This window comes from Capra hircus, chromosome 12, assembly GCF_001704415.2.
Source record: "Capra hircus breed San Clemente chromosome 12, ASM170441v1, whole genome shotgun sequence".
In the NCBI taxonomy this organism is placed as follows: domain Eukaryota; kingdom Metazoa; phylum Chordata; class Mammalia; order Artiodactyla; family Bovidae; genus Capra; species Capra hircus.
This window is the reverse complement of record NC_030819.1, coordinates 13,832,094-13,852,090: the sequence shown is the minus strand read 5'-3', so window position 1 is coordinate 13,852,090 and position 19,997 is coordinate 13,832,094. Positions and strand designations below refer to the sequence as shown.

At 39.5% G+C, this 19,997-nt stretch overlaps 1 protein-coding gene across 1 annotated transcript in view; it reads left to right on the top strand.

The window, feature by feature from the left end:
* The window catches only part of LOC108637251 (multidrug resistance-associated protein 4-like), a gene marked incomplete at its 5' end in the record, with an annotated part of 78,344 nt that extends 62,582 nt beyond the window's left edge, over window positions 1-15,762 (top strand). The window contains 3 exon segments of the mRNA XM_018056293.1: window positions 4,172-4,344; window positions 4,747-4,852; window positions 15,739-15,762. Coding sequence (XP_017911782.1) covers window positions 4,172-4,344; window positions 4,747-4,852; window positions 15,739-15,762 — 303 coding nt within the window.

Below are 19,997 nucleotides of genomic sequence, written 5' to 3'. Positions count from 1 at the left end.
TTAGGTGAACGGGCTCCCTCTTTACTTCCTTTTCTGCTGGGCCTGCTCTAGTAAAAGCTCTTCTCCGTCTGTTGACTGTATTTCAGTGTCTCTTCCAACCCACACCAGCCTTTACTTTTGAAAAGTAGGAAGGTTCTACAAAATATGGAGACCATCTGACATTTCACGATCTCCTGTGAGGAGCATTGGCACCTGGCTAGTAGATACAGTATGTATAGTTGGTTACTGTGAAATCATGATAATAGAAATGGTTGTCTTATAAATTCAGATTATTACTTTCAGTTTTGCTGTAGCCTATTACTTTCCCAAGCTCAAAAACAATCTCAAGCATTTTATACTGAGATATATAGTTTTCAATAGTATTATTCTCTCTGTTTTCCTTAAAATGCCTTTTAAAATGCTTTCCACCGTTACATTATGATGTTATGGTATCTTGGAGCCAGTTAATTGTTAGAATAATATATTTTTTTACACTTCCTTTTAGTAAGAAAATAGTATTATGTATAAATTATCTGTATGGATTTGTTTCCTAGTTTATAGGAACAGATGTCACAAGATAAGATGCCCTTATAGTTTCTTTCATACATTCAACAAATATTTATTGAGAGACCTTTAGACAGGCATAGTTGCAGACTCTAGGATCATCACAGTAATCAAAATTGATAAAGTCTCTACCATTTAGCTTAAACTCTTGCGGAGAAGATGGAAAACCAGTCAATGCATGTGTAATAAATTTTCAGTGCTGATACACGTGAAGAAGAAAATAAAGCAGAACATGAAGAGAGGCCAGCTAACAGCATTATTAATAAAGTGCAGTATTTGTTGATTTCTTTGTATCAACCACTACAAACTCTACACATACTGACTCATTTTATACTCTGATGATGTTAGCAAGTACATACCTTTATTATTTCATCTTCATGTTAGTCTCATTCTTACAGTCTCAGAAAGCATTGTTAGCTGGAAAACATTTTCACCTTACAAAAGCCTCAGTCTTTGTAGGCCAAAGTGGAAAACCTGAAGGAAAGTGAAAAAACAAAAAACACACAAAAAAACAGATTAGTGATGAGATATCATCCAAATTGAGAGCAAGTGTGGGATTATTTCTTTAAAGTTAAGACATCAGTCTTATGAAAGAACAATTTGATGTATGAAGATTACTAATGTCAGCTCAGAAGGAAATGCTTTGCTGCTGTCACACCTTTGATTAGTCCCATCACTGGGTGCAGATGTATGAATTTATTTCATAGATAGAACATTAAGTCCTCTTCCTTGTAATGGAGGAAAGGGGGTGACTAAGCTGACATCTTCCATTTTATAATTTTCACTACAAGCACTTGCATCACAATCTAAATCTTACCCTTTAGATTCTATAAATATCAATACCATATTTAATCCCATATCAGAATTCCCTCTTTCTGAGCTTGAACTCCATCAGCAGCATAATTCAGGATCATGTTCATATAAATACTCCAGCATTTAGGATACCATGAAAATGTTGCCCTTTCACCCCTAGTGTTTTGTTATTTGACACTGTAATTATGGATCCCTGCTCACTGGCCATTGCTCATCAATCTGTTGGTCTCTTAATCTGAAGTATATTTACTTTTTGTTCTTTAACTACCGGGGTCCAGCCCCAGTTGGATCCAGGGTTAGCCAAAGTGTGATGGCGTCGGTGACTGAGCAAGATAGAGAAAAAGATAAGGAAAGAATTATATGGTTAAGAAAATAGAGGAAAGAAAGAGGCTGATATTCCTTGGTTTACACAGAAAGCCAATAAAGCCCCAGCACCGGACTTGCACTGTTCATGTAGGCCACAGGCACCCTTTCGAATAGTGGAAGGTGCCCCTCCTTGGGCACTTTCTCAGGTGGGTCTTAGAAGCCTGGGCAGAGAAGTGAACTCAGATTGCCACTGTGCTCCAGGGAGTCAACCTAAAAAGGAGAGAAAGAGAGAAAGAAAGAACGAACGACACGGGGTGACCAAGCTTTGGTGAGCAAGGCCTGCAACTTTATTTTCAAAAGGAGCTTTTATACCTTAAGTTGTACATAGAGAATAATGGAAGATGCAGAGTCATGCAGGATCAGCAGTCCTGACCCTTATCGAGACCAGGCTTTCTTTCAGCATACCTATCTGTATACACAGGTCTTAAGTGATTTACATCATCTCCCGGCCAGGAGGCCTGTTAACCTTTTACAATTCTTTCTTCTGATAAAGGTCCATCAACCAGAAAACTTATTTTCTCTAAAAGTGTTGTTCTTTCCAAAGTCCGGCACCACTCTCAGAAAGCACTAAATAAAGTTACATTCTTTATAGATCAAGGATACATTGGGTTACAACAAAGAGAGAAAATTCATTAACTCAAGGTCTAATGTTATTAATGCCAAGGCTACTGCTTATTTTCCTATATATCAACTATATTAATCAATGTATTCCCAGGCACACAACGAATAAGAGATATGAAAACTCGGCAGCAAGCATTGGCTCAACAATGAAACCCTTCACCAGTACTTTAACTCCTCGAAAGACTTTATTTAAGCTTCCTGTGCTTCTTGTGGTTGGGGGGCTGTAAACAATCACATGCGTAGTTGTAAAAGTCCAGATAAACCTGTCAGGCAAGTTAGAGAGCCATCAGAGGGGTTTGAATTGAAACACTCTCATTATGCCCAGGAGACTTATTCACTAGAGCTCTAAGTTGATTTCCTTCAGAGAAAGGTGGTTGGGGATAGCCCCCCACTGGTAACAGAGGAGTTAGTGAAAGGCATAAAATAGTAAGACAGACTCTGGTTTTGGGGTAGATGCTCGAGCAGGTCCAGGGGGTCCCTAGAGTCCTGATCTGCCTTGCTCATCAGGTCTCTTCCACATTACCTTGTCATTGGTGGGATGGCCCAGGGAGTCCCTCTAGTCCTGAAGCCTTGCTTGTCAGGTCTCCTTCGCATAACCTTGTCATGGGTGGGATCTCCCATGCTGGCTCCTGGCTTTTAACTTCAAGCATAGTATGGGTTTGGTTATTCCATAACATTTCTCCAAAACAAATATTCATTGAAATGATTTCTACCAACCAATGACTTTCAGATCATCTCTGGCGTTAAAAGTTTATTTTATTTAATCTTATGATTATAATTTTTAAATTCTTTTTATTGAAGAATAATTGCTTTACAGAATTTTGTGGTTTTCTGTCATACATCAACAGGAATCAGCCATAGTTACACTCATGTCCCCTCCCTCCTGAACCTCTCTCCCATCTTCCTCCCCAACTTACCCTTCAGCCTGTTACAGAGCCCCTGTTTGAGTTCCCTGAGTCATACAGCAAATTCCCATTGGTTATCTATTTTACATATGGTATTGAAAATTTCCATGTTACTCTCTCCATACATCTCCCCTTCTCCTTCTTTCCCTACCACAATGTCCATAGGTCTGTTCTCTATGTCTGTTTCTCTGAAACTGGAGCCTACTATACAGAATGATTGCAATTTTTTCAGAATAGATTAATATAAACACCACCCATACCCATGATCTGGGGGAAATAAGATGTTATGTTGTATCCTGTTTTTCCTGAGTTTTCTCACTGCAAAACATTTTATGATATTGAAGAAAATCCAGTTGACTGGTAAAACCGATATGGGATTAAATTTGGGATGGAACCAAAGCCAAAGTTGGCTTCAGGTTTAATAATACTTGAGGTACAGTTTGCCACTGCTTGAATTTGTATTTTTTTAAACCTTTAGCTCTTCCAAAATGGTAAAGTACTGATAAGATTATATCTTTATAGAACTGTACTTCCTACAATAATTTTGTTTAAAAAAATTTTCCTTTAGTGTAGTAGCACCTAGGCAAAATATACTTTGGAAAAACTGTAAAGATCCTTTTAACTTTTCTGTTTAGATCAGATTGGGAGAAATAGCTTCATTTCTTGAGAGACTTCCTTAAATAATCCCTGGTGAGGTTTCTGGTGGATGTCCTATGGCAGGGATAGGGGACACTGAGATCTTTCTGTCCTGAGTTGACTCCACCATCTTTCTCAGTGAACGCTCCTTGGAAGGAGCTCTCCCCATTAGGTGGCTGTACATGTAAGAGACACAAGTCCTGAGGATGTCAAAACTCTAACATATGAGGCTTATCTCCTTCAGCATAAATTTATATAGGAAAATGTTCTTCTTTCTGTATCAACAGGTACAACTTAAAGAAACCATAGAAGGTCTTCCTGGTAAAATGGATACTGCCTTAGCAGAAACAGGATCAAATTTGAGTGTTGGACAGAGACAACTGGTGTGTCTTGCCAGGGTTATTCTCAAGAAAAATCAGATGTTGATTATTGACAAAGCCACATCGAATGTGGATCCAAGGTAAGGGGCTGAGGGCCATGAAACCTGGAATCTGAATTTTAAATGTGGTAAATGGAAAATGCTTGATGATGCTTAAAAATGTTTTCAAGTGTTCTCTTTGTCCCAAAGATATCTCTTGATAAGATTAATTCTAGAAAACAAAGAAACTAAAGTATGTTATATGGTATTAATATTGTTATGAGACTTCCTAAAAGAGCAAAATTTCTAAATCTAGCTTCTGATAATTTCAAGCTTTCAAGGGAAGAATATTTCCCATTGCTTTATGAAAAATGGTAAATTTGTAAGTAGACTTTTTATACTTAGTTTTTTCAGGAACAAGATTAAGTCATAATGCATGGATTTTTAAGTCTTAAGTCTGCTTTTCCTGTCTTTACTAACTAAACTGAACTTCTTTGATTCCAGAACTGATGAGTTAATAAAAAAAGCAATCCATAAGAAATTTGCCCAGTGCACTGTGGTAACCATCACACACAGATTGAGCACCATTATTGACAGTGACATGATAATGGTAAGACTCTTACCTGTGGAATTTCAGTTATTTCCATTCAATTTTGCAAAATATCCTTCCTTGTAAAACTTTATGGGAACCTGTAATAAGTGAACTTTCTCTTAATTTTTCTCCATTCCTGACAATAACTTGAGTACTTACTTATACCTTCTGAATGTGCTATTAAATAATATATCCAATAATTTCATATTTTCACATTAAAAGTTTATTTACATTGTCATTTTTCTTATACATGGCCAACAATGAAAATATGCCAAATCCAAGATAAGTCTGTATATTTTAGAGTAGTAGAACACGGTCATTTTTACTGTGCCACAGTTGTTTCATTATTTTTAGATTCCCAGAATCAAAAAATGAGACGTTTGGGAATTCCCTGGCTGTCCACTGATCAGGACTTCATGCTCTCACTGCAAATGGCCAAGGTTTGATCCCTGGTTGGAGAACTAAGATCCCACAAGCTACATGGCATGATAGATTTTTTTTTAAATAGCCTTTGATTTAGATTACCAGGAGGCTGTTGGCTAAAGTTGAAGAATTTCTTAGCTGTTGGTGTCAGAGGGGATTCCATGAGAAGAAAGAGCCTGGTGAGAAAGACAAACTATTTCCACAGAAAACACTTAATAAAGGAAATATGTCACCTAGCAGTTGGAGGGCTAGAAATGTTAGAAACACAGGGTTAGTCATTTTAGCATGCAGCTGCCATGTCCTAGGACAAATCTCCAGACCCAAGTACTCAAGAGGAAAGGCTCTAAAGAGTCGATGCTCAGACCTTCATGGAGCAGTCACTGCCCAGGTGCTGGTAATATTTGTGGGGGAGCAGGATGTGGCTGGTTCTCCACATGCTAATGGAACCTGGAATCTGGAGTCAGGTCCCAGTGCTGAGGTGATACTGCAGCATTAGCAGCAACTAGATAGTCTGTTTGCTCTGTGCTTCCCTCAAGTGCTCCCTACTGGTAGGATCTAACAATGAGCCAGCTGGCCAAAAGTGATAAGTGAAAGTCACTGAATCATGTCACTTCTCTAGGTCAGAATACTGAAGAAGGTAGCCCTTCCATTCTCCAGGGGATTTTCCTTTCCCAACCCAGGGATTGAAACTAGGTCTCCTGCATTGCAGGACGATTCTTCACCAGCTGAGCCACAAGGGAAGCCCAAGAATAATGGAGTGGTTACCCTATCCCTTCTCCAGGGGATCTTCCCAACCCTGGAATTGAACTGAGGTCTCCTGCATTGAAGGTGGATTCTTTACCAAATAAGCTATCAGGGTCAAAGTGTTTCTGAAATGTGCTTTGCAAAGAGCCAGCCTCTGCATCATGAAATAGTGTAGAAAGAAAGTTAGGTCACTGCTGAGAGACTGTAGATAAACAACTAGCAAGTCTCTTACATAGTAAATCTGGACTCAGCACACAGAGCAGACTCTAAGGTTTGGTGTTTAGATATCTGTCTAGTATCTTTCATGAAATTTTGATTTGTTCTTTCTTCCTCAGAAATTTAGTATTTCCTTCATTAGCTTTGTTTTCCTCCTTCCTCCCTCCCTTCCTTTTTTCTCTCTTTTTTCTACCTCTCTCTCTTTTTCTTTTCCCTCTGTTGCTGAATTTCAATAGATCTTGGATGTGGATTTATAAAATGACAAGGAAAATCATTCCTCGAAGAGAAATCTTTGGCTGCAAATAAGCCCTAAGGAGTTCAAGTTGTATTCAAGCTAATTTCCAGCCTGTGGAAACAAGCTGATCTTACTCATATTACAGTTGCTAACTGCTGTCATGAGATCCTGCAGTATCCAGTGTTGCTGATTAGAGATGAAGAAAATAGATAAAGAAAGCCTGCACAGTGCTTAAGAGGCAGCAGAGTTAACTTTTATTTCAATGTTTTATACTAAACAGGTCAGTCAGTATATACTCAGTTCAATTCAGTTCAGTAGCTCAGATGTGTCTGACTCTTTGCAACCCCATGAACCACAGCACACCAGGCCTCCCTGTCCATCACCAACTCCTGGAGTTTACCCAAACTCATGTCCATGGAGTTGGTGATGCCATCTAACCATCCCATCCTCTTTCATCCCCTCCTCCTCCTGCCTTCAATCTTTCCCAACATTATATACTAAACAAGTAATAATCAGTAATCAATGGTCGGTAATACTCAAAATTCCTTACGTCCAGGGATAATGGAGGTCTCTCTATTGACTTCTTGAACAGTTCCTGGAATATCACCTCCCTCCGTACTCCCCATGCATTGTCAGGTGGGATCACCAATGGGGACACTGAGTAGATACTAGACTGTCAGCATCGAGGCTGTGCCTGTGGCCTCATTCCTCTGAGCTGGTCATACTTAGGAGTGAGCTCTGGAGAGGCAAATGACAAAAGTGGGGCATCTGCAACCAAAGGGATGCTCTAGGTTCCAAGCAGTGTCTGGTCATCTAAACTAAAACATTTCAGTTGGAAGCAGGCCTCTCGTGAAGAGTTTTGTGAGGGACCTGGGGACATTCCAAGATTTTAGGACAGTGACTTTGAAATGCCAACAACTTTGTTTAGCATCAAGCATTCTTAGTCCTTTGTTTTTGTTCTTGACTGCTAATCGGAAAAGTAACCTTTTATTTCTACTCTTTACCTGTCACTTTGTTATTCTCACGTCTCAGCACTGAATTTTTCAGACTGCCTCAAAAAGGCATACTTCTTTCACAAGGAATGAATGATGCTGTGAAATTTCCCCTTTGAAACCTTTAGTCAAGCTTTAGAGGCAGCAACAGAAAGATGACTTGATCTCTGGTGCGAATAAAGTCTTTGCTTCTAAATGTAGCCTGGAGATGTATTTTTGGGTTTTGGTATTACAGCATTCATGGAAGCAGCTTCCTATTACTACCCAATTCTTATACATAATGGCACCTTGGAATGTAGCCTCTCTGGTAGCTCAGATGGTAAAGAATCTGTCTGCAATGCAAGAGACCTGAGTTTGATCCCTGGGTCAAGAAGATTCCCTAGAGAAGGGAATGGCAACCCACTCCAGTGTTCTTGCCTGGAAAATCCCACGGACAGTAGAGCCTGGTAGGCTACAGTCCTTGAGGTCACAAGGAGTTGGACACAACTGAGTAACTAATACTTTCACTTTGGAATGTATGATTGGTTAAGGAAACAGTAAAAAATGGCAGCATTTGGCAGACCTGTCAGTTGCTTAGTTCTACGTCTTTATCTATCAGTACTTGATCCATAGTTGTAAATGTCTAGTTCACAAGTAGCTCCGTAATCAATCATCTTTGTTGCCATTATCAAAATATGTCCATTTGTTTAATGTTTTACTTACCAGTCAGTTCAGTTCAGTCGCTCAGTTGTGTCCGACTCTTTGCGACCCCATGGATTGCAGCACGCCAAGCCTCCCTGTCCATCACCAACTCTAGAGTTTACTCAGACTCATGTCCATTGAGTCAGAGATGTAACCTCAGATTTTTCCCTCTTTGTCAATATGTCTATCATGTAAGAATCGAATCACCAGTCTATGTCCAATGCAGGATACAGCATGCTTGGGGCTGGTGCACGGGGATGACCCAGAGGGATGTTGTGGGGAGGGAGGTGGGAGGGGAGTTCATGTTTGGGATCGCATGTACACCCATGGTGGATTAATGTCAATGTATGGCAAAACCAATACAGTATTGTAAAGTAAAATAAAGTGAAAAAAAAAAAAAAAAGTCCTTAACCTAGTTTTACAAAACAGTTTACAGCCTGGCTCTTCCCCACCTTTCTAGTTTTATCCCTCTCTGCTTCCCCTCCTTCCTTTACAGCTAAAAGCATGCTGATGATCTTTCAGGTCTCCAAATGCAGTCTCTTACAGTGTGTCCTTTCTCAGCTGTTGGTGGCTTAGACTAATGTCCCTGCAGTGGAAATTGTGAGATGGCTAGATTTGGGATAGACACTGAAGTGGAGCCAAGTGATGGACTGAACATGGGATCTGAGGGAAGAGAAGGGAAATACAAGGGTTCTCTTTGGAGCCTGACATGATGACCTTGTTTTCCACGATGCCTTGCCCTTCCCTGTGGAGCTGACCTTCCTGCTTCTGTTTTGGGAGACCTTCAGTTTAAGGCTCTCTTGGCAAGTTCAACAGTGATGTCAAAAGGAGGTCCCAGTAGGAGATGTAAACCTGGCCATTTGTTTACCTCTTGGTCTGACCTGGTTGCAGCTGCTGACTCCTCTGGTAGGAATAGAAACAAGAGACATGCATCCTCCAGCTTCAGGGCTGGAGAATTGTCCTCTGTTCTACACCCACCCCAGGTGTAAACCTTGTATTTTTTTCTAGAGCTTTGGATTACCAGTCGACTTTTAATCAGCAAAAACACCATAAGTATTGTTCTTTCTCAAAACTTTGACTTTCAAGGCACCTGTTTTTCTTGATTGATTTAGAAATACAGGAATATGGGGGATGGATAAATTAGGAATTTGGGATTAATAGATACATACTACTACATATAAACAACAGGACCTACTCTATAGCACAAGTAACTATTTTCAATATCTTGTAATAACCTGTAATAGATAAAAATCTGAAAAATATATATATAATCTGTCTCTCTCTATATTTATATATGTACAACTTAATCACTTTGCTGTATACTTTAAACATTATAAATCAGCTATACTTCAGTTTAAAGAAAAGTAAAAAGAAATATAGGCATATCTTGTTTTATTGCACTTCACAGATACTGACTTTTTTTTTTTTAATTGGATGTTTGTCACAACCCTACATCAAGTAAGTCTATTGGTGCCATTTTTTAAAAACAACATTTGCTCACCCCAAGTCTCTGTGTCACATTTTGCTAATTCTCACAATATTTCAAAGTTTTTCACTATCATTACTTTTTTATGGTGATTTGTGACCAGTGAACTTTAATGTTACTACTATAACTTACTGAAGGCTCAGATGATGTTTAACATTGTTTAGCAGTAAAATAGTTTTAAATTAAGGTCTGCACATTGTTTTTTTCAGTCATAATGTTATTACACACTTAATAGGCTACAGTGTGGTATAAACTTAACTTCTTTATGCTCTGGGAAACCAGGAAATTTATGTGACTCTTTATTGTGATATTCATTTCATTGTGGTGTTCTGAAACTGAACCTGCAATATCTCCAAGGCTTCTGTCCAGAAAGCAAGTGATTATCTGTTCCAAAAGCTTTGAGGATATAAGTTAACTCAATGAGCTGTAAGCCTAATGCTCAACAGGGCAGACAGCCAGTTTGGGGGAGTGGCTGGGTAAGTGATAGATGCTGATGAAGGACATAACCCAAAGTGTTGTCCCTATGGTCATATATTTCCAAGTGCTTTCATTGTTGTGTAGCCATTCAGTTGTGTCTGACTACCAGCCCATGAACTGTAGCACACCAGGCTTCCCTGTCCTTCACTATCTCCCAGAGTTTGTTCAAACTCATGTACATCAAGTCAGTGATGCCATCCAACTGAATCATTCTCTGTCGTCCCCTTCTCCTATTGCCCTCAATCTTTTCCAGCATCAGGGTGTTTTCTAATGAGTCAGCTTTTTGCATCAGGTGGCCAAGTTTTGGAGTTTCAGCTTCAGCATCAGTCCTTCCAATGAATATTCAGGGTTTATTTCCTTTAGGATGAACTGGTTTGATCTCCTTGCTGTCCCAGGGACTCTCAAGAGTCTTCTCCGGCACCACAGTTTAAAAGCATTGATTCTTGTGCACTCAGTCTTCTTTGTGGTCCAACTATCACATCTGTACATGACTACTGGAAAAACCATAGGTTTGCCTATATGGACCTTTGTCGGTGAAGCGATGTCTCTGCTTTTGAATACACTGTCTAGGTTTGTCATAACTTTTCTTCCAAGGAGCAAGCATTTTTTAACTTCATGGCTGCAGTCACCATCTGCAGTGACTTTGGAGCCCAATAAAATCTGTCACTTTTTCTGTTGTTTCCTCATCTATTTGCCATGAAGTGATGGGACCAGATGCCATGATCTTAGTTTTTTGAATGTTGAGTTTTAAGCCAGTTTTTTCACTTTCCTCTTTTACTTTCATCAAGAGGTTCTTTGGTTCCTCTTTGCTTTCTGCAATTAGGGTGGTATCATCTGAATATCTGAGATTATTGATATTTCTCCCAAAAATCTTGATTCTACCTTGAACTTCATCCAGCCCAGCATTTCACATGATGTACTCTGCATATTGGTTAAATGAGCAGGGTGACAATATACAACCTTGACGTACTCCTTTCCCAATATGGAACCAGTGTGTTGTTCCGTGTCCATCTGACTGTTGCTCCTTAACCTGCATACAGGTTTCTCAGGAGGCAGGTAAGGTATTCTCATTGCTTTAAGAATTTTCCACAGTTTGTTGTGATTCACATAATCAAAAGCTTTACAGTAGTCAATTGAAGCAGAAGTAGATGTTTTTCTGGAATTCTCTTGCTTTTTCTATGATCCAGTGGATGTTGGCAATTTGACCTCTGGTTCCTCTGCCTTCTCTAAATCTAGCTTGAACACCTGGAATTTCTTGGTTCACATTCTGTTGAAGCCTAGCTTGGAGGATTTTGAGCATGACCTTGCTGGGATGTTAAATGAGTGCAATTGTGTGGTAGTTTGAACATTCTTTGGCATTGCCATTCTTTGAAATTGGAATGAAAACTGACCTTTTCCAGTCTGATGGACACTGCTGAGTTGAGACATGCAAATCAAAACTGCAGTGAGATCTCAAACCAGTCAGAATGATGAACATCAAAAAATCTATAGATAAATACTAGAGAGGGTGTAGAGAAAAGGGAGCCCTCCTAAGTTGTTGGTGGAATGTAAATTTGTACAGACACTATAAAAAAACTGGAGGGATTTTCCTGGTGGCTCAGTGGTAAAGAATCTGCCTTCCAATGTAGAGGACTTGGTTTCCATCCCTAGTTGGGGAACTAAAGTCCCACATGCTGCAGGCGACTAAGCCCACATGCCACAACTACTGAGCCTGTGCATCACAACGATGATCCCTCCTGCCACAACTCAGACCCAGCACAGCAACAAACAAACAAATGAAGAAAAACTATGGAGGTTCCATAAGAAGCTAAAAACAGCCCCTGTATGATCCAACAGTTCCACTCCTGGGCATATACCCGGAAAAAAACATGGATATCTGCACCCCAGTGATCACTGAAACACTGTTTACAATAGTCAAGACATGGAAGCAACCCAAATGTCAATTGTCAGATGAATAGATAAAGAAGATGTGATACATATATACAATGGAATATTGTGCTGTGCTGTGCTTTGCTTAGTCGCTCAGTCGTATCTGACTCTTTGTGACCTCATGGACTGTAGCCTGCCAGGCTCCTCTGTCCGTGGGGATTCTCCCAGCAAGAATACTGGAGTGGGTTGCTATGCCCTCCTTCAGGGGTTCTTCCCAACCCAGGGATCAAACCCTGGTCTCCTGCATTGCAGGTAGATTCTTTACCATCTGAGCCACCAGAGAAGCCCACAATGGAATAGTACTGAGATATAAAAAAGAATGAAATAATGCTATTTGCAGCAACATAGATGGTCCAGGAGATTATCATATTCAATGAAGTCAGGCAAAGAAAGACAAATATCATAAGATATGGCTTACATGCAGAATCTTGAAAAAATAAAGTGATACAAATGAACTTATTTACAAAATAGAAACAGACTCACTAACATCTAGACCAGAGACCAAATTTATGGTTACCCAGGAGAATTGTGCAGGGAGGGATAGATTGAGAGTTTGGGAATGACATGCATATACTGCTCTATTTAAAAAAGATGGCCAACAAGGACCTACTGTATAGCATAGGCAACTCTGTTCAATGTTCTATGATGACTTGAATAGGAAAAAGTTTTGGAAAATAATGGATACATGTATATGTGTGTATATATATATATATCTGATTCACTTTGCTGTAAACCTGAAACTACCACAACATTGTTAATCAACTATATTCCAATATAATAAAAAATAAAAGTAAATATACTCCCATATAAAGTAAAAAATTAAAAAAATAGAAAATGAATCAAATTATTTTGCAATCAGTTCAGTTCAGTTCAGTCGCTCAGTCGTGTCCGACTCCTTGAGACCCCATGAATTGAGATTGGCATTCCTAGAGAGTTTCTGGGATCAAGGGATTGTTATCACACTAACTTAAATGTGTGGCTCAGTTTAGTTCAACTTGGGTTACAGGAAGAGTGGGGAAAGAGTGAGAGATTATAGGAACATTTTCTTATAGATATAAAATGTTAAAATAAAAATTAAAAATTGTGCTTGTCTTTCTGTATGTAAATTTAGAGTTGCTTTATGTTTATGTGTTCTGAAATACCTAGACTCTTTTGCAAAACTTGTAGGCATAGAGGCTAAGTTGGTAAAATTCTATCCTGGCTTTTTTTCAGTCTATGTTCCAGTGCAACTCTTGTAGCTCCTGACATGAGCCTTGACCACACTGCACTCTGTTCCTGTCACTGCCCCCTCCTCTCTGACTGCCCCTTTCCTTTCTTCTTTTCCAACATTCTTCATGTTCACCACTGGCTTGTTTGTCTTGCATTTTCCCTTTCACTCTCTCTCTTGCCCACAACCATCAGGCATGTGGTCCTCCAAGTCCACATCCCTAATCCTGTCATCCCTGTATCCCACTGCCTCAGTGGCTTCCCTTGCCAGCTATATTCAGTTCTTCCTTGACCGTACCCTATAGTCTTGCCAAACTACACCACTGGGCAGTCACCGTGTCCCACCCTGAATTAAGTTTCTTTTGTTTTTAACTTTTAATTAGCATGTATTTTGTGCCTGATTCCTGTCATGTACAATGTCAAAGCCCTGAGATGAAAAGTGACCATGGAAAACCATATAAACCTGCTCTTGAGGAGATCCCAGGCTAGCAACCAACCCTCTTGGTCCATTTGGTTGCCGGTGTCTGGAATAACCACTGACCACCCACCCACCTCCATTCTGCACGTTCAAGGCTATTCATTCTTCAGGGCCCAGCTCTCTGCCCTCCATCCTCCTTGAAGCTTGTCCTCCAAACCTCTGGCCAGAAATCATCTTTTCTTTTACCCAACTCCTCCTTGTCATGCATTTTTTTTTCTTGCATTATAGACACTTAAGTATTTTCTTCTCTCTCTCCTTTCAGTATAGGCTCCCTGACATATGTGTTTTCCTCTTCTAGAGCATCTAACATAGTGCTATCAATGCAGTTAAATATGCAGTAAATGTTTGCTGAATAAATTTAGAAACTAATGAAAATTGACTTAAGTTTTCCTCAAATATGTTTTGACTGTGTGCCATTTCATATTTATTGATCATGAAAGTTAAATAAGACTAGTTTTCTTTTTCTGTGAATACATACCAGGCACACAGTAAATAATTTGTGCCTGATTATAATAAAATTAGAGTTGAAAAGTAGACAGGAGAAATGTTTATGTTTACATGAGCATTTTCTTAAATTATAAACAAAGTTAATATAAGGTATTACCCATATGGAAAGATATTTTAGAATATTGAATATTAAACTTCTCATGTCTCTTATTTTACTTCTGATGGTAAGTTATTTGATGGTGTCTTTTACTTGTAACTCACACGCAGAGAAAGTAATGAAAGTTCAGTCCTAGATTCAAATCCCAGCTCTGCCATCTGCTGAGTCTACTGCCTTGGCCAAGGTATTTAACTGCACATCAGTCTTCATCTGTGTCTGGCTGTGAACTTCTTGATAGACTGTCTCGCTCATCTTTGAATCTCCCATTCCTAGAGCAGTGCTTTGGTGATAGATATTCAGTGCTTACAGGATGGATGAATGGATAGGGAAGATGGAAGCAATAAATGGAAGAGTGGATTGATGGAAATCATGAACCTTGTTTGTCTACTCTTGAAAGACATTCTTGAGAATTAACAATGATGATTATAAAGCATATGAAACACTAAATCCTCAACTCACAGCTATTTTTATTTTCTATTTCAAATCCAAAGACTGCTGTTTTAGTTATGGGATGATTTTATGGATCTGATGGTCACCATAACCTTTGTTATACTCCATTTATATGCGAGGGCATCCCATCTCTCAAACCTTGTGAATCTGTTCAATTGGAGCTGTATTAATGCAGTTCACTTTAAGGTACTGTATCTTGTTTTAATGCCTATCAAAAAAGTATTAATGAAGTATATTGTATTTGCATTTTTAAAGTGTTCAGTTCAGTCGCTCAGTCATGTCCAACTCTTTGCAACCCCATGAACCACAGCACGCTAGGCCTCCCTGTCCATCACCAACTCCCAGAGTTCACCCATACCCATGTCCATCGAGTCAGTGGTGCCATCCAACCATCTCATCCTCTGTTGTCCCTTTCTCCTCCTGCCCTCAATCTTTCTCATCTTTAAATTGTTAAAAAAGTTAAATTTTAAGTTCTTATAAATTATCAAGCATTGCAACAAACTATCACACTTCTGTCATTCCCCCACCTAAAACTGAAAACTCCCCTTATAAAATATAATGAGTTAGTAATGTCAACAATAAAAACATGTACAGTGTGAGAATTGTAAGTTGTTACATATGAGGCAAAATGAGGACTACAGCCCAGGAGACAGCATTTCAGATGGCTCTGAGAAACTACTCCAAAGAGTTGAAGGAAAGGTCAGTGTTATATGTGATTGTGAAGAGGGGTATATGCAGCCAAGAACACCTTCTGGCAGAGACTTATTGCTAATCATGAAGAGCAAATACTGCTGTTAATGATTTTAGTGCTTTTCTAGATATGAGGACATGCAAGAATGGGGCTAGATATGAACAGATTCAAGAATTGGGCTCTTAAAAGTCTTTTCCTAAAAATATCTAAAAGTATCTGAATGCCTATTCTGCCAATTTTTCCCAGGGCACAGAGTGTCTCATTCTGAGTCTCCACCCTGTACTCCTTTTAGGATGTGTTGAAGGTCAGTGGCTAAGGTAGTTTGTGACCTAGTTCTTGTAGAAGCAGAAGGCAAGTGCCAATTTTTAGGAGGCACTAATACTTAAAAGGTTCAAAGTATTTTGATCAAAATGATCTTTCTACCATTTATATTATTAATCCTATCACTTTTGAGAGCATTACATTTTTTTTTTTTTCTGGCTTTGAGTATTTAGATATTAGCTAATTCTAAGAACTACTCATCTCAGTGGCATTTATGTGTTTTAGACAATCTGAAATAAATTGGAAGATTTATTATTCATTCAAATTTGAATAAATAAAGTAGAAAGTTGGACAAGGACAAAATATTAATAATATTTTCAGTTAAATATATAAAGTCTTTATAGTCAGAGAACTCATTTTCACCAACTCTGAAGTGGTGACTTTTAAAAGTTGTTGCTTTTGCAGAATATAAAGTTGTTCATTGTATGAAGTAATGTACCTTTTGATCTCAGGTGGCCTCAGCCTGCAGAGGCTTGAAAAAGGATTTTGGTTCCCTGAACAGAGATTGAAGTGCGACTGAGGCATAGAAAGCTCTGAATGCCAGGCACTAGGTCTCAAGGGCCAGTAGCCAGTGAAAAGGCCCTGGACTTCTGACTCTGTATAAATGAATTTACACAAGCAGATGGAAAGTAGTGAAACAAGTAAAGTGCTTGGTAGGAGGGAAAATGATAACATGTAGATAGTCACATGGGCAGGCTCAGAAAAAGAGTGGTACACTTGTGATAGGTAAAATCACTTATATGGGACATTTTTTCTGGGTTTCCTTTGGCCAGTCATCTTGTTTTATCTGACTCTAGTTTATACTTGGTTTATCTCAAGGTCCTCCCATGTGTGTGCATACAGCCCTTAGCCAAGATGGATCCTAGAGAAGAGGCTTATAGGTAGGTTGACATCATCTACAGTGGTGTGGTGACCCCTTCCTTTTCGACCCCCAAGGAACATTTCTGCACATGTGTAGGTAGGAAGGTCTCTTTGACCTTGAAAATGAGAAAATGTGGCCTGTTTATCTTTTATCTGGACAGGGCTCAGCTTTTCCTCCCTCCTGCTATTGTCTTCTTCTTGGAGTATCTGTCCAGAGAGGAAAAACTCCAGCTGGGCAGCCTGGGGCCCATCTGTCTCCTGCCCCAATTTCATGTACTTATTTACTTAGTCTTTGGCATTAGAGAGACTTGTGTTTTAAAATTGTGTTTTTTCTTCTTCAATATCGAGAGGAGTAGTTATATGTTCTATATTTAAGTAAAATTGCACATCCGGGACATCTAAACTGGCATGCCAAATTATAGGACATTTTAATAACTAGGTGGATGTGACAGATTCAATTTTTCTTGACCTCTTTTGAGAAAGCTGCCCTTAGCAGTGATGCACAGTATTTAATGAAAGATTAGTGAGAAAATGGCCTTTATGAGACTTAATAAACATTTCCCACTAAATAACATGGGATGGATTAAGTACAATACCTAGATGTGAAAAACGACCTGTGTCTTGCTTAGTTTCAGCATATTTTCTTAAGATACATTTACTCCAGTAGTAGTAGTAGTGTTAGTCATTCAGTCATGCCTGACTCTTTGCGACCCCATGGACTGTAGCTCACCAGGCTCCTCTGTCCATGGGATTTCTCTAGGCAAGAATACTGGAGTGGGCAGACATTCTCTTCTCTGGGGGATCTTCCCAACCTAGGGATGGAACCTGGGTCTCCTGCATTGGAGGCATATTCTTTACTGTCTAAGCTACCAGGAAAACACTTAATATCAAAACTGCTTTCCTAGGTACATCATTTAGGCCAATTGTTTCAGACCCTTCCTTCCCTCTGAAACTATTAAGCAAAGCCACTAACAGGTAGAAGGGCAGAGTTAAGAGCCCCTTCCTCTCCTTCAGCTTTCAATTAGTGGACATATTAATGAGCAATCAAGTTGCTGAAAGGTAGGCAGTGGGGAAAAAGAGAAAGAAACAAGAAAAGATAAATTGTGACAAAAGAGATTCAGATCCTCAGCAGTTCAGACTGGGCTACTCTGTGTGCTATGCCAGGCTGTGATCACTGGAATTTGGAGCCCAATTTCTTTCTTGCTTCTTTACTCTTATCCAAAGAGAAAACTGGATTTCTACAGATTTCTTCTATGCAAAGCAGCTTTGCTAAAGCTGCTTATGTAGCAGCTCTTTTTGCCAGCCTTTCACTCTCAGAATAGTAAACTACAACCACAGCCAAATTCAAGAAGTATCTTAACCTCTCTAACAGGAGATTCAGTGCTCTTTTCATTCAGTTCAGTTACTCAGTCATGTCCGACTCTTTGCGACACCATGGACTGAAGCATGCAGACCTCCATGTCCATCACCAACTCCCAGAGTTTACTCAAACTTTTGTCCATTGAGTCAGTTATGCCATCCAACCATCTCATCCTCTGTCATTCCCTTCTAATCCCACCTTCAATCTTTCCCAGCATCAGGGTATTTTCAAATGACTCAGTTCTTCACATCAGATGGCCAAAGTATTGGAGTTTCAGCTTCAACATCAGTCCTTCCAATGAATATTCAGGACTTATTTCCTTAGGTTGGACTGGTTGGATCTCCTTGCGGTCCGAGGGACTCTCAAGAGTCTCCTCCAACACCATAGTTCAAAAGCATCAATTCTTCAGTGCTCAGCTTTCTTTATGGTCCAACTATCACATCCATAGGTGACTACGGGAAAAACCATATCTTTGACTAGATGGACATTTGTTGCAAGGTAATGTCTCTGCTTTAAAATATGCTATGTACTAATGCATATATGTAGAATTTAGAAAGATGGTAATGATAATCCTGTATGCAACACAGCAAGAGACACAGATGTATAGAATAATCTTTTGGACTCTGTTGGAGGGCTGGATGATATGGGAGGATGTCATTGAAACATGTAAATTATCATATGTGAAACAAATCGCCAGTCCAGATTCGATGCATACTACAGGGTGCTTGGGGCTGGTGCACTGGGATGACTCAGAAGGATGGGATGGGGAGGGAAGTGGGAGGAGGGTTCCAGATGGGGAACACATGTACACCCATGGCAGATTCATGTCAATGTATGACAAAACCAATACAATATTGTAAAGTAAAAATAAATAAGTAAAACTGAAAAATAAATAAATAAATAAATATGCTGTCTAGATTGGTCATAACTTTTGTTCCAAGGAGCAAGCATCTTTTAATTTCATGGCTGCAGTCACCATCTGCAGTGACTTTGAGGGCCCAGAAAAATAAAGTCAGCCACTGTTTCCACTGTTTCCCATCTATCTGACATGAAGTGATGAGACCAGATGCCATGGGACCAGTTTTCTGAATGTTGAGTTTTAAGCCACCTTTTGCACTCTCCTCTTCCACTTTCATCAAGAGGCTGTTTAGTTCTTCTTCACTTTCTGCCATAAGGGTGGTGTCATCTGCATATCTGAGGTTATTGATGGGATTCTCCCGACAATCTTGATTCCGAGCTTGTGGCATATTCCAGCCGCAGAGTTTCTCATGATGTACTTTGCATATAAGTTAAATAAGCAGGATGACATATGGACACGCACCACCCTTGAACGTACTCCTTTTCCCGATTTTGGAACCAGAACCAACCATCTGGGATTGTTTCTATAAAAAACAATAAAGATCAGATCTACATAAAAACTGTAGCCACAGCAAACCACCCAACCCCACCCACAACCAAAACAAAAAAACCATCCCCCAAGAACCCACACCGACACCCCCAGCAAACAAGACCCACCACACCCAACGCCCACCCACCCAACACCCAGCACACCCAACACCAAATAACAAAACAATCCAACAACCAAAAACAACCAAAAAAAAACCAGCCCATAAAGCAATAACCAACACCACCCAACCAACAAACAAAAACACCCACAAAAACACCAACCCCCACAAAAACCACCCAACAACCACCCAAAAACCAAAACCAACCCCCACCAACCCAAACAAACCACTACATACAAACAAACAGACAGAACACATACAAAACACAAACCAGACAAACACAACAAACACCACCCAAAACACCCACCAACAAAAACACAAAAAACCAACCAAAAACCAAAACAAACAACCCACACAAAACAAACAGCACCAAAAAACAACCACACAAAAACAAGCAAACAACCAAACCCACCGACAAAAACAACCAGAAAAACCACAAAACACGAAAACAAAAAAAACACACTCAATACACAACACCAAAAAACAAACCCCACACCACAAAAC